Source organism: Populus trichocarpa, chromosome 1 (assembly GCF_000002775.5).
Source record: "Populus trichocarpa isolate Nisqually-1 chromosome 1, P.trichocarpa_v4.1, whole genome shotgun sequence".
NCBI lineage: Eukaryota > Viridiplantae > Streptophyta > Magnoliopsida > Malpighiales > Salicaceae > Populus > Populus trichocarpa.
The window spans coordinates 15,310,927-15,325,225 of NC_037285.2; the positions used below are offsets into that span (position 1 = coordinate 15,310,927).

General features: G+C 31.2%; 1 protein-coding gene across 1 annotated transcript; it reads right to left on the bottom strand.

Moving 5' to 3' along the window:
• Positions 1 to 11,602: 11,602 nt before the first annotated feature.
• Positions 11,603 to 14,285, bottom strand: LOC7490976 (uncharacterized). Its single transcript, XM_002299584.3, has 6 exons — positions 14,182 to 14,285; positions 13,843 to 13,986; positions 13,469 to 13,549; positions 13,264 to 13,386; positions 12,765 to 12,896; positions 11,603 to 12,304 (listed from the first exon to the last, which is right to left on the bottom strand). The coding sequence occupies exons 1-6, from the start codon at positions 14,249 to 14,251 to the stop codon at positions 12,210 to 12,212; spliced, it is 645 nt and encodes a 214-aa protein (XP_002299620.1). The 5' UTR covers positions 14,252 to 14,285; the 3' UTR covers positions 11,603 to 12,209.
• Positions 14,286 to 14,299: the final 14 nt, after the last annotated feature.

A 14,299-nucleotide genomic window follows, 5' to 3' on the forward strand; every position in this document is an offset into this window, starting at 1 on the left:
TGCTTGAAAAAAAAAAACAAAAAGTGGTGCTGAAGTGAACTGCCGCTTGCCGACAGCAATTGCCTTGCCAGCAGGCTTATAAATTAACTACATAGGAACAAAATTACGGAGCATTATAAGTTTTTTTTAGTAATGTATTAAAATAAAATTATTTTATTTTAAAAAAATTATTTTTAATTTCAGTACATTAGAACAATTTAAAAATATAAAAAAATTTATTTTAAATAAAAAAAATTACAATTAAAAAACCGCGTTTTCAAACCGGCCTACCCTTGTCGGTCAAGCGAGTTAAAGACATTGTATATACTGAAGCCTCCTCACCGTCAAAGATCTCATGCACCTTCCCAATCCAAGAGCCACATGATTCCTCCTTCAGCGTCCGTGATGATAAATTATTGACCTATAACCGCCATCGCCTGTTTTTTCCAATCAGTTGATGTGTGTGTTTGGTTTGTTTTCCAATCCTGTCAAGTTCCTGCTCTGTTGCAGGCTCCTTGTCACCTGCACTACCCTTGACCATAGCTCGGTAAAAGTCTTCAATTTTAACAGGTTTGCTGGTGACATCAAATCATAGACAGGGTGAGAGTGAGAGAGAGAGGGAAGAGATAAATGGTCATCAATTCAATTTCAATTAATTTTATTTTTTATTTATTTAATCAGTCCACGTTGAATAATGTTTTGTTTTGTGGTTGTTTTTAAAAATATATTAAAATAGTTTTTTAAAAATCAAAAATTATTTTTATTATGAATGCGTTAAAATGACCTAAAAATACCAAAAAAACTATTAATTTTTAAGATAGCCTTTTGGTCTAAGAAAGGACGATTTGATTCGTTGTCTACGGATAGGCCGATGGGCCACCATCTTGACAATGTTGAATGTGGGCAACAGATAAATAGGGTTTACTTTCTTTTCTTTTTTTTATCAAGAAAGAAAAATGTTGGGAAGTAAAGTGATGTAAGGAGTGCTCATTTACTATCTACTAATATACTAAAAGATTTGGGTAAAATCACAGGCGCTTCATTATTTATTTCAATAATCAAGTAACTCTTTTTTTTCTTTCATTTTTTATCTCTTTTTTTTTATCATTGAATTTGTTTTTGTATTTTTCTATTGAATCCTTTTAGGATTTAATTAGATGAGATTAAGCTTGACATTGTCATAAAATATCAATTAAAAAATAAAGAACTAAAATGTAGAACACAAAGAAAATACATGGCTAATCCCAAAAAAAAATTTAATTTTTATTTTGATCTGAAAATTTATTTTATTTATTTTTTAATTTTAAGTTTGAGAGAGGAAAGAGAAAGTTATAAAAAAAAATTTAAAAGAGAGAAAATTATCGGTGGCCATGATTTTGGCAACCAAAATAGCCAACATTAGCATCAAAGGTTTTATTTAACGAGTGGAGTTCGATGGTGGTTATTTTGGCCTTCAACTTATTGGAAGAAGTCGATCAGGGCTTGGGAAGTTTTATGGTTTTGAGTTGTTTTTAGATTTTTAACCTTTTTTGCTATCTTAAGATCATAAATGAGTTTTGTTTTTAACTGTTTATAGTGTTTTTTAGGTGTTTTCATATGAAGAAATGATTTAAAATGAGTTTTTAGGCGTTTTCAACTTCTGGCCTAAAAACTCATTTTAAATCATTTGATAGCCTAAACCTGGGCAGTAGACAGCACGTTCTCTGTCGCAACAAACAATGCATCGTTTACTTTTATTTTTTAAAATAAAAAAGGGCAAACGATATGTCATCTACCCTTTACTATAGAAAAAAATAAGCCCTGGCACAGGGGCTTAGATTTCTAAGCCCAAGCACACCTAGGATCGAGTAGTTGGTCATGCACGCAAGCTTGGCCTACTAGGCCCAACAATACCTAGCCTCTCTCTTCTTGTTTTTTTTCAAAATTTGTAATTAATGCCCCTTCTTTTATATGTATTTTTTTTAATTTCTATTAATTTTTTATTTCAATTTAAATTAATACCCTCTTTCTTTCTCCAATTTTTTCAAATTATTTTGTTCACTTTTTTTTTTCAAATAGTAGTTATTTTTAAAAATATTTTATATTTTTAAAATGTTTCAAAGAGATTGTTGCAATTTATATTTATATTTTTTATATTTGATATAGGTAAAATGTATTTGTATGATATATATATATATATATATATATATATATATATATATATATATAAATTTCTTTTTGTTCATGATGAGAAAAAATAACTTCTTAGATAAATTAAAAAAGGCTAAAAACACATATATTCAAAGAAAAGTGGGTGTTAAGTATTTGCATACTCAAACGTCTTTTTCTTTCAGAAGAAATAGTAGGCTTGTGCACCGGCTCAAGACCCCCGCTTTCTTGCGAGCTAGATTAAAAGTCAATTATTATATAAAAAACTAAGTGTCGTTATTTTTTCTACAGGCAATGAAATATTTAAAATAAGGATTACAAACTTGACCAGTATATTAGAACAAATTAATCGATCACCACAAGCGTTAAAAAGTCTTGAAACAAAAAAGTTAATATGGCTTGTTTGACCTAGCGGATCAAAAACAAATCGGTAGCTCCATTCAAATGGTGATCTGGTTAAAAAAACAAAATTTCACGCAACCTCTACATAACCCTATCAAGCTTAAACTTAAAATAAAGGATTGTTTAAATATTAAATCGTAAAAAATATTTCAAGAGTGAAATGAAAAGACAATGACATATTGTATTGACTCGAGTTAACCCGCAAGATTTACTACCCGAGTAATTGACACGAACATAATGAGTTAACCCGATTGAACAATCTGTCTCTTTCTTTTTCTTTCATTTAATTAGTTGTAGGTTAGATGAAATTCAAGATTAAATTGCAGAGTTATCAAAAGATTATGGACCAAATAAAAAGAAAAAAAGCTTAAATTTGTGACTAAAGCGAAATGGAATAAAAGAATTAAGGGAAAATAAAAAAATTTAAAAATTTAAAAAGGATGAAAGTTATGATTAAATTATAAAGTTATCAAAACTTTGGGGATCAAATCAAAAGAAAAAAGTCTTAAATCTATGACCATACGGGATTAAATTGCAGAGTTATCAAAAGATTATGGACCAAATAAAAAGAAAAAAAGCTTAAATTTGTGACTAAAGCGAAATGGAATAAAAGAATTAAGGGAAAATAAAAAATTTTAAAAAGGATGAAAGTTATGATTAAATTATAAAGCTATCAAAACTTTGGGGATCAAATAAAAAAAAAAAGTCTTAAATCTATGACCATATTGAAATGGCATAAAAAGAATTGGGGCAACAAAATAAAAAAGAAAAGAATTAAGAAGAAATGTTTGGGCGTGCATTGCACACGCCAGCATTTGAGGAGACCGTTGAGGTTAAGGTGGTGCGTGCAACCACCTCTGTGACTCAATGGTGGTCTTATTTGACATCGTTGACATTATCTTGTCAAGCTCTTTCTTCCATGGTAATGTGTGTCATCGTTGGACTCCTAATGTGACTCTGGTGAGCTTTTCTTTCCCTCCCTCCTTTTACCTTCCTTATCTTGAGATTTGTGCAACAACAGGAAAAAAAATACTCTTGCATTCCATAGTGCAGTCACCTATGTGACCAAATGGTGGTCTTATTTAGCGTTATTGGCATTATCTTGTCGAGATCTTTCTTTCAAGGCAGTATGTGTCATTGTTGGACTCCCAATTTGGCTTTGGTGACCTTTTATTTCCATCCCTCTTTTTTCCTTCCTTGTCTTAAGATTTTTGCAATAACAAGAAAAAAACTCTTGCAATCCATATTGTTTTGTGTATGTATGCATAGTGAATTTACTGTAGATTTTAGCTTTGAGTTTTATTTTATATTAATTAATTGGCTTGATATTTTAGTATTTAATTAGCATTAACAACTCTTTCACAGTTAATCAATTCATCTATTTTTAAAAATTTATTTTATTAAACATGAATAGAATTTTCACATTTTTCAATTATAAAAAACATGATATAATAAAATGCATCGTAACATTTGTGTATTCTTCTAATATGTTAAAAATTAACTTCAAAACCTAGTCGCAGATCATCACTATAAATATAAGGTTCAACATTTACATCTGTATTTTAGAGGTTTTCCATATTACCAAACAAACCCCAGCAGCCACAATAAAAGCAATCAAATTTATGTGGAACTAAAAGTTGATATTTGGGATTGAGAATTCAAAGATGATTAATTGGCAACATGGACCTTTAGCTTTTAAATTTAAAGAGCTAGAGCAACTAAAAAAACTGAAGATATTGTGTTTAAAAAAGAAGTTTTAGACACATCTGACAATAAAAATAGAATAGTCATTGCTTTCTCTTAGCAGTTTAGATATCAATAATGATGCCTTGATAAGCTACCTAATTGATCCATCGTTATTTTCTCTTACAATATTTTGGACACAAAAATTATATCAACAATATTATCATGATGAGCAATTGTCCACTACCTAAAAATTAGAAAACATTAATGGAATATTTCATTTGTGTTTAGGCAAAATATCTAGAATAGTCATTGCTTTCTCTTGGCAGTTTAGATATCAATAATGATGCCTTGATAAGCTACCTAATTGATCCACCGTTATTTTCTCTTACAATATTTTGGACACAAAAATTATATCAACAATATTATCATAATGAGCAATTGTCCACTACCTAAAAATTAGAAAACATTAATGGAATATTTCATTTGTGTTTAGGCAAAATGTCCATCGGTATTTTCATAGCCAACGGGAAATTGTCATTAGAAAATATCTCATTAGAGATTTTAGTTCCATTGGCAATTTAGAAAGCCAATGAAATAGGCAATGGAATAGTCCCACTAAAAAATCAGCTTTTGCCAACTATTTTTTGCAGAAAACTTTGTTGGTAACTAATTTGCCAACAAAAGTTTTTGTTGTTTATTATGTCAAAAATCCCTAAATTTCATGTATGTTTTTCAAAAGTTCTAGAATATGTGCAAAGACTCTAATGAAATTACCTATTCATTAATGAATCCATCGGTGTTTTCACATTTTTTTTATTAGTTGTTATAGTCCTCAAGCTTGCAATTCTCACATAAATACTCAACAACAACAACAATTAATAAACCATAACCATAATTCACAATAAACCATAACAAAATTGCATGTCCAAAACAAAATATACTTATACAAAGCTCACATTACTTTAAAATTTCTAAGATCTTGAACCAAAAGGTCCAGGTCGAGGATGAAAAGGTATCCTCATAATGCACTATACTCATAATGCACTCATCTAATCCAAATAACTCCTAGTTTTTGGTAGAGCTCTGCTCTCATTTCTGCTAGCAAATCTTCTCTCATTTTTGTTCTCATATTCCGCATCTCAACTAATAGTTGCTCCTAAAACATTTTCTAGACTAGTTCATCAAAGTTTTGTGATGCTTTATTTGAATTGAAATATGGTGTGTTTACAATTGAAATAGTTTGGCCCGCTCTCATTTCTCGAACCGATACCATAAGCATACCATAAACCTAACTCTTATCAAGATCGTTAGTTGTAGCAAACTCGAACCACAGTTGAGGATCGTAAGGAGGATGGGTGAAAGTGTTTTCGCTAAATTTCACAGCTATGTTGACGTTATATATCTCCTACGAAACAAAATAAAAAAGGTCAAATTCTTAAATTCAATTGCATTTCATATTATAATCATTATTAAGATAATGATAAATATCAAAAAACTTACAATGAACACTTCCTCTCTTGTATTGATAAACTTTTTTTTCTCTTTTTTCCCATATCCTTTTACTTTATTAAATTTTCCTCATATAATTTTATTAGAGCCGGTACGCACCTAAGATGTTTTTTCTTACAAACTAAATAGTTTGTTAAAAGTCTTATAAATAAACACTTAATTAAAACTTCAAGAAAAAAAAATATAACAACAAGCTTTTACTAGGCGTTTTGCATGGTTGAAAGATATAATCGCTCATCTGGTGCTTGCTCATGGAACCATGAGTTTCTTTGTTTATATTTTGTGTACCAGATTGAAGCACCTTCTAAAAATATCTAATTCCATAAATTGTTGAAACATTATCCAATTACTCTCTGTGACATGCCTCGGTTTATATCTTCTCAGCGTCATTAGAGTAAGCTTTTCTAATTGCTTGTTTATGGACATCATACCACAAATCACGTAACCTGTTATAGAAATTTATTAAACAAAAATAAGGCAAGGAAATAAAATGTTACAATAATATAATATTAATTTATTTAAATTTACCTAGTTGCACTGTAATTTTCTCACACTCTTCTTACAAGCGCCTCATTGCTCTCGTTGTACCAAAAAACTTTCTTTATTGATTTTATACATTAATTAGTTTTTAAAATTTTAAAAACTAGTAACTTAAAGTGAAGATTATTTAATTATATAACCTTAAACTTTCTCCACCAAGCAACTACCATATTCATTCATTTAGGATGCTCATGAAGTTGATTCTATTAAAATAATGGTTCTTCAAACGACCACTTCATCATAGAGATGATAGAATGTGCACCTTTAATATTGGTAAACCTGAAAATCATTTCATTAATGTCATTTTTATGTAATGTAAAACTTAAAATAACTTAATACAAATAAATAAATTCATGCAACAAAACATTAATTACATAGATAGTTCACCCTCCATTCTGTTATAACTTTGTGTGAAATGGACTCTATCGAATAAGGGATGCCTGCCCTATTTTCCTCAATGGTTAAGCCTTGGTTGGTAACTTTTACATAAGGTGTCTCTTCATAATCATCACTTAGATTCATAGCACGATCACTGAGACTACTACTTGATGAAACAATAACGCACTTGTTAGACTTTAACTTGTTTTTTTCTTGAATATATGATATCTAAAAGGACACAATGAACACAATTTAAAAAATAAAACATACTATCAAACACAAAGTTGAAGAAAACATTATTTATACCTCATGCATATAAACTTATAAAATACTCTATTATATATGCAACAATAACTAGACTGCAAATTTATTGCATGCAACAATGACCTGAACAATTGACTTTTCATCAAGTGTAAGAGGAAACATTTTATAAGTCTCATAATAGTTTCAACAACTTCCCACCCTCACAACCTTATATCCTTCTCTGGATTTGCAACTTTCAACCTCAAATTAGTAACTTGGTAAATTCAAAGAGCAATATAACTAAAGACCATTAAAAACTTGAAATCTGGTAAATTCAAATTAGTAATGTTGAAGATATGTGGAAATATAATATCAGGATATTTATGGATAAAAGAAAATTTTCCCTAACTATAAGGGTAAAGTATTGTCCTAAAAACAATTAACATCAGAATTTAGTTTTTCATTTGAAAATCAAAGCCGAATAGAAAATGAGTTTAAAATTGCTACCAAAAGATTTAATATATAGTATAAAAGTATTTATATTTCCTTAATAATAAAATAAAACATAAAAAAAAGATTTAATAAAAAATCCCTCACTACTTTCTAGCCTAACAACAACCATATAAAAAGGAAAAAGAAAAACACAAGTAACAAACATCACCTTATTCATTCATTCAAGCAAACAAACATACATAAAATGATAAAAGCAAAACATATTGCCTAAAAGTTAACTTAGCAAATAGCAAAAGTAGTTTACTCTTTCCTCCTCTCCTCTTACATGTTGTTACTTGTTTTTATTGTAATTCAATCCACAATATTCCATATCTAATTGTATCTTCATCCTTTTTTTCCCTCCTATCATGCCCTTCACACTCTTTTCTCTCACAATCATCTCTTTTTCTCTCTCATACCAACAACATAGCTGCATAATGTGATTCTCTCTCTCTCTAAACTAAACTCTAACCATGTTATGCTCTTGTCCTTGTGGCTTGCAGTAATAAAATAAAATCCAATACAACAAAAAAAACCTTCCCTCTTCTATTTTTTTTCTCTTCGGCTTTAGACTTCTCACCCTTAATTCTCTAATCTAATATAACCCTCCTTCTCCTCTTTAATAAGCCTAACTCATTAACTACCTCAATTTCATACAACAAAAACAACAATTTACACCGCAAAATTAGCTAAATTGCCTCAAATTCTTTAATTATTCAAACAAATAGATTGCCACAATAACATTATCAAAATATATATATATATATATATATATATATATATATATATATATATATATATATTAACCCTAACTTAGAATTTAACAATGTCAAGCCTTAAATTTATTAAATGAAGAAGAAGAAGAAATCAAACTTGAGATGGGTTGAGGAAAGGTACTCCTAGCACCGGATTTGTGAGTGGGGGAGGGTGGCTATTGGAATTGGTATGGAGGAGATCTGCTATAATTGTAAAGAAATGAAGAAGAAGAAGAAGAAGAAGAAGAAGAAATGGTTGGGAGAAAAGAAGAATTGTCAGGTTTTAGTTCTTTTAAAATCATCGACAGGATTTCCAATTACAATTCCATCAAAAATTTGACATCTTAGCAATACCAATAAAAATGCCGATGAAATATTTTTTTGTTATTTTTTTATTTTGTCATGGTTTTCGTCAGAAATTACTTATGAAAATTCATCGTTACTATTTTCTTTGGTAAATAGTTATAGAATATTTTTTGTCGGTGTTTTTATTTATTTTTTTCTAATTTTCTAGTAGTGTTCATTTTTTTCTATAGCCATGTTAGCAAAGTTCTTGCTAACAATAACATTAATGGTGTATAAAGATGCCTTAGGGAATTTGATGCCTCGATCAAGCCTATTAGCATGAATTACTCAATTTAATCATAGAAAATAAGAATAACATGGATAATGTGTTTGAAATATTTATAGCAAGATGTCTTTTTAAGAGAGAGAGAGAGAGAGACAGAGACAGAGAGAGAGATGGTATTTGGAATTAAGCTAGGGAGATTATTTTGTGTTTAAGTGATATAGTTTAGTTATTAAAATTATCAAAATAAAAATATTTTTTAATTTCTCTTTTTTTATGTTTACCAAGTATTGTATAGAGTGAGTTGAGATAAAAGGGTAAGATGCTTTGTAATCTCTACTATATAGGTGTCCCATGATACACCACGGTTCGGGTCAAATTTCTTTAACATTAAAAAAGGATATCCAGGCGATTATAGTGTTTTTAAAATAGTAACAAAAAACTGGAACCTTGGTCATTGATTTGAATGGGTTCAATAAGCTCAATTAATTTAATAATATGATTATAAAAAAAACCAACAACAATAATTAAAAAAACAAAACAAACAACAATGACTAACAAAGAAAAAATGAATGCTTGCCAATATTATAAAAAGATATTCTTAAAAGGTTTCAATTATGTCATTTGATAACAAAGCAAAAGTCAAATAAAAATGGGATAACTTCATAAAGAGAAAAAAAAACTCAAATTCAATTATCAGTAAATCAAACATTGAAAGATAAATTAGAAAAAATCAATTTAAAAAAAACAAAAAAATCTTACTCGAGTCAGTATGCTAAATTCATGGCCTGATTGTGAGGTCAGGATAACCTCATACAAAAAAATATTAAATAAAATAATGGAGTTCAACTCTCAAGCAAACTAAATGATGAAAGGCAAAACTAAAAAAAATCAATTAAAAAAAATTAAAAAAACTTGAGTCAACCCAGGTTGACTCAACTAATCCACGACCCGGGATATGAGACCGAGATAACTCCACTTGTTGGCACGTGCAACCACTTTTATTTTCTAAATAATATTTTATATTTATTAAAATACCAATTTTCCTATATATCAACTTTATTATAACCAAAAAAACATGTTGAAAATACAAAAAAATCCATAGACATCAGCTTAATAACTTTTAATTTTAAGGGTAATTAAGTTATTTTATTGTGCTTAAAAAAAACACTAAAAAGTCCTGGATGCTGATTTGATTTTTTTTTAAGGGTGATTAAGTAACTTTACTATGCTAAGAAGATGTGAAAAGACTGATATATCCCAATTAATCTGATGATGACCAGATCATGCGAAAAAGACCATATTATCCTTAATAGTAAGGTCATTGGTTTTTGTTGAGAAGGGCAAAAAAAATATTTATATTATTTTAATACATAGTGTTTTGTATCTTAGCCAACAGTTAGTTATTTTTAGTTATCTCTTTTAGGTTTTTGTTAATGTATAAAAAGAGAGGTAATGAACTCACTTCAAGAATATATATTACTCTTAGACTCCTAGTCCTAGTATATATATTTTTTTAAAGATAAAAAAGAGAGATGGGATTTGAAAGGAGGTAGGGAGAAGTGATTTTTGTGTTTTACGCAAATGATTTTCTAGTTTAGTTATTAAAATCATCGGAAAAAGAATATTTTTTTTTTCTTCAATTTATTTATAAAGTGAGTATTGGTATAAAGTGGGTTGAGATGAGAGGGAGACTCCTAGTTATAGTATATGTTTTCTTTTAGAAAAAAAGAGATGTGATATTTGGAGGGAAGCCAGGAGAGATGATTTTTATGTTTTAAGCAAATGATTTTCTAGTTTAGTTATTAAAAATATCAGAACAAAAATATTTTTTATTTCTCTTTTTTTTCTTATATTTTCCTATTAAATGAGTATTGTTACGGAGTGAGTTGAGATAGGAGGATATGATGCTTTGTAGCCTCTCCAAATATAGTAAGAGAGGTAATCGGCTCACTTAATGAATGTATATTACTCCTCGACTTCTAGTTATAATATGTTTTTTTTTAAAAAAAAAAAAAAGGGACTTGGAGGGAAGATGGGGAGAGAAGATTTGAGTGTTTTGAGCAAATAATTTTCTAGTTTAGTTATTAAAATCATTAAAACAAAAATATTTTTATTTCTCTTATTTTTTTATCTATTTAATAAATATTAATACAAGTGGGTTGAGATAAGAGGATATGATGTTTTGTAATCTCTGCTAGACTCCTAGTCATAATATATATTTTATAAATAAAAAAAAAATCAAAAGAGATGAAATTTGCAGGGAAGGTGGGGAGAAATGATTTTTGTGTTTTCAGCAAATGATTTTCTAGTTTAGTTATTGAAATTATGAGAACGAAAATATCTTAAAATTATATTTTAACTTCTCTTTTTTCATATGTTTATTTATTTAATAAGTAATTACTTCATTTTTTTGCCACATGTAGGACTCAATGTCTCACAATGTTAGTAGTTAACGTTGGTATGTGATGAGGTGTGTCCATATCCGCAGCATGGTAGGTCCACCATGAGGTATTGTCCCACATGACTTCTAGTGGGTTTTGTCCTTTAAAAAAGATCTCGCAATGAGAGAGATGTCCTTGGTGTCATAAAAGCAACCAAGGTCCTGGTCTCCTAACTGATATGGGATAATGGTCCTCATCAGAGACCCCAAACGAGGGCTTGGGTAGAGCACATGACTCGTTTCCACAGACAGCGCCAACTAACGGGGTGTGTCCATATCTGCAGCATGGTAGGCCCGCCACAAGGTATTATCCCACATGACTTCCAGCGAATTTTGTCTCTTAAAAGACGCCTCACAATGAAAAAGATGTCCTTGGTGCCATATAAGCAACCAAGGCCCTTGTTTCCTAACCGATGTGGGATAATGGTCTCATCAGTATGGATTTCGTTTCCACTTAAGAATGAAAAGCATCCCTTCTTCTGTTCTCCTTCGAGACGTGCCCAAGCTCAGTCTTTGTCTTGCTGAATGCTAGATTTCTAAACAAGAAGGTGAAGGGAGAATCACTCAATGGAAAGAATCAAAGAGCTCTAACAAGGTCTACAATCAGACTAGTCAATTTCCTCATAAGCTAGAACTATGAGTTCCACGTAGCCATGAACCTCTCCCGTGAAAACGCTATATAATTCCTACTGATCACCACTGTAAAGATGAGGTACAACATTTGCATTTGCATTTTGGAGGTTTCCAGATCATCAAACAGACCCCAGCAGCCACAATAAAAGCAATCAAATTGATGCAGCACAGGAAGTTGATATTTGGGATTTTGATTGATTGGCAATATGGAACTTTAGCTTTTAAAGTTCAAAGATCCTGAGCAACTATAAAATGGTAAAAATATTGTGTTTAAAAATGATGTTTCGAACACGACTAGCAATAAGAGCACAACAGCCACTGCTTCCTCCTAACAGTTTAGATATCAGTAATGATGCCTTGACAAGCTGCCTAATCGATCAGCCATTATTTCCGTATACAATGTTTTGATCATGCTGAGCATCTGTTATTTTCTCTATAGCCATGTTAGCAAAGTTGCTGCTAACAATATCATTGATGATGCATGAAGATTCCTCAAGGAACTCGTTGCTCCGGTCGAGCCTGTTGGCCCTGTCACATTAATTGCTCAGTTTAGTCATAGAAAATAAGAATAGCATGGATAATGTGTTTGAGATGTTCATATCAAGAAAAAGAAACAATTTAAAGAGCAATCCACTCTCATGATCATGCACATGTTTTATACACGCAGGTATATCAGCAAAATAATTGAATTACCCATGTCTAAGATGCACGATGCATCTCAGGTCCTTTGCCCCAGTTTTAAATGAAAACAGCTAAAAAAGTTATAACATTTCCACCTCATAATAAGATAAGCACGAATCAAGAGCACGTTGCTGGTTTTCATTTTCATATTCATGGCTTCGGTATGATAATCTAGTGGTGATTTCTTAAGTACTCTTGATACCTGTCTGAGAGCCCATATGCTTTGTAACTGTCGGAAAAAATTGGAAATTGTGTGGAGCCAAAAATAAAAAATAAAGGAAATTGATTATTTAATGATGAATGATACCATTAGTTTTTGGCGAGGCTGAACTGCTAGGTGGTGGTGGTGGCGGCACTGGCGTTGGCGGTGGCAGTTGCACTGAAGGTGGAGATAGTAACATGCCGAGCAGAAGACCAATGCAATCTTCTCCGAAAGAGCCTGGTAGAAAAATTAAAGTGTGAGGCCAATATAATCTAATGTTCAAAATCATAGTCATGGAGCCTCACAACAAAGTTATCACATCACTTCCCCACAGAAAGGTCAATGTTAAATCTCCGAATCACTTGATAATGATAATTGCGAGATTCGAAATTATTTTCCCTTCTCTGGCAAGTTAATCACCACATGGACACCACCATGGTTTAACAATGGTTGAAAGATGATAACATAATTTGGTTGCCAAGGGAAGCCTGGCATACAGAATTTAGAACTTGGTTTCTAAATTGTTATGAGCAAACACATACAGTATTTTAAAGAAGCCAGAGCATAGGTTCAGCCATTTATGGTGGAAAGGAAAGTGTCTTACATTGTTTAAAACAAGCTAAGTCTGTCTCGTTAAGGAGATTTGAAGAACCTTGGTTGCACTGGCATATATGTCCAGTTCCATTAGCCACACAAGTTCCATCACCACACCAAACAAGGTTACAGGCTGCAAAACAGAATGTCTTGGTTTAAGATCCGTAGTGTTCACAAAATCAGTGACAAATATGCTAACGTTCAATGATATCTACGGTTTGAGAGATTGAACGGTGGAGGTTGAGAAGCTGCAGGTGGAGGTGAAGCTCCATTGCCACATCCAAGATCAATTGTGCCTGCATGTATATACACAGTCATCTGGTTGTTGCTCTTATCTTGCCATATAAAGATTCAAAAACAGATATGGGATTGGGATTTAGTCTCTATGGAATCGAAAAACAAAAATAAATAAAAACAAAGCATGACACTGTGAGAACAGCTCATAAACTCTTCAAGTACTTAAAAATCCACGGTATACAAGCACAAATTCTACTTCCTGACGCAGACATTACCATCATCATTCAAACGATCATCAGCACCTCTCACTCAAAGATACACACACAGATAGGAGTGAGAGAGAGGAACTCACAGTTGGGAATAACGCAAGAGGGAAAGGTCAAAGGGCCAATCTCTTTCTTCCAACCAGAATTACATTCACATTCAAAACCTAGCAGTGAAGCATTAGAAGCCTTGCATGTTCCGTGCCCACAATTTATCAATGCACACACATCACCTGTACACATAAAAAGAAGGGAGAAAATCATCACCGCCATCAGTATATAATCAATCAGAACGTTTAAACCACAAGTAATTCCATAACCAAAACAAATAAAACTTTCAACACAATACTGCACAAATAACCTGAATTTCTTTGGGGAAAAAAGGTCTGATACACACACACACATATCGTTGCATGAGCATGAATTACCTTGTAATGTACTACTTACTGTCACAGCCATAAGGAAAAAGAGAAGAAGATGGATTTTGAATGTCCCCATGTTTTGGAATATGGAAAGAGCTTGGTGGTGCCTTCTGAGTATTTAAAG

Coding starts and splice junctions, on each gene's coding strand:
- LOC7490976 (XM_002299584.3), bottom strand. CDS start 14,251: ATGGGGACATTCAAAATCCATCTTCTTCTCTTTTTCCTTATGGCTGTG. Junction 12,897..13,263: donor CTTAGCTTGTTTTAAACAAT/GTAAGACACTTT, acceptor TTTTTCTACCAG/GCTCTTTCGGAGAAGATTGC. Junction 12,305..12,764: donor AGCCTCGCCAAAAACTAATG/GTATCATTCATC, acceptor TTAATGTGACAG/GGCCAACAGGCTCGACCGGA.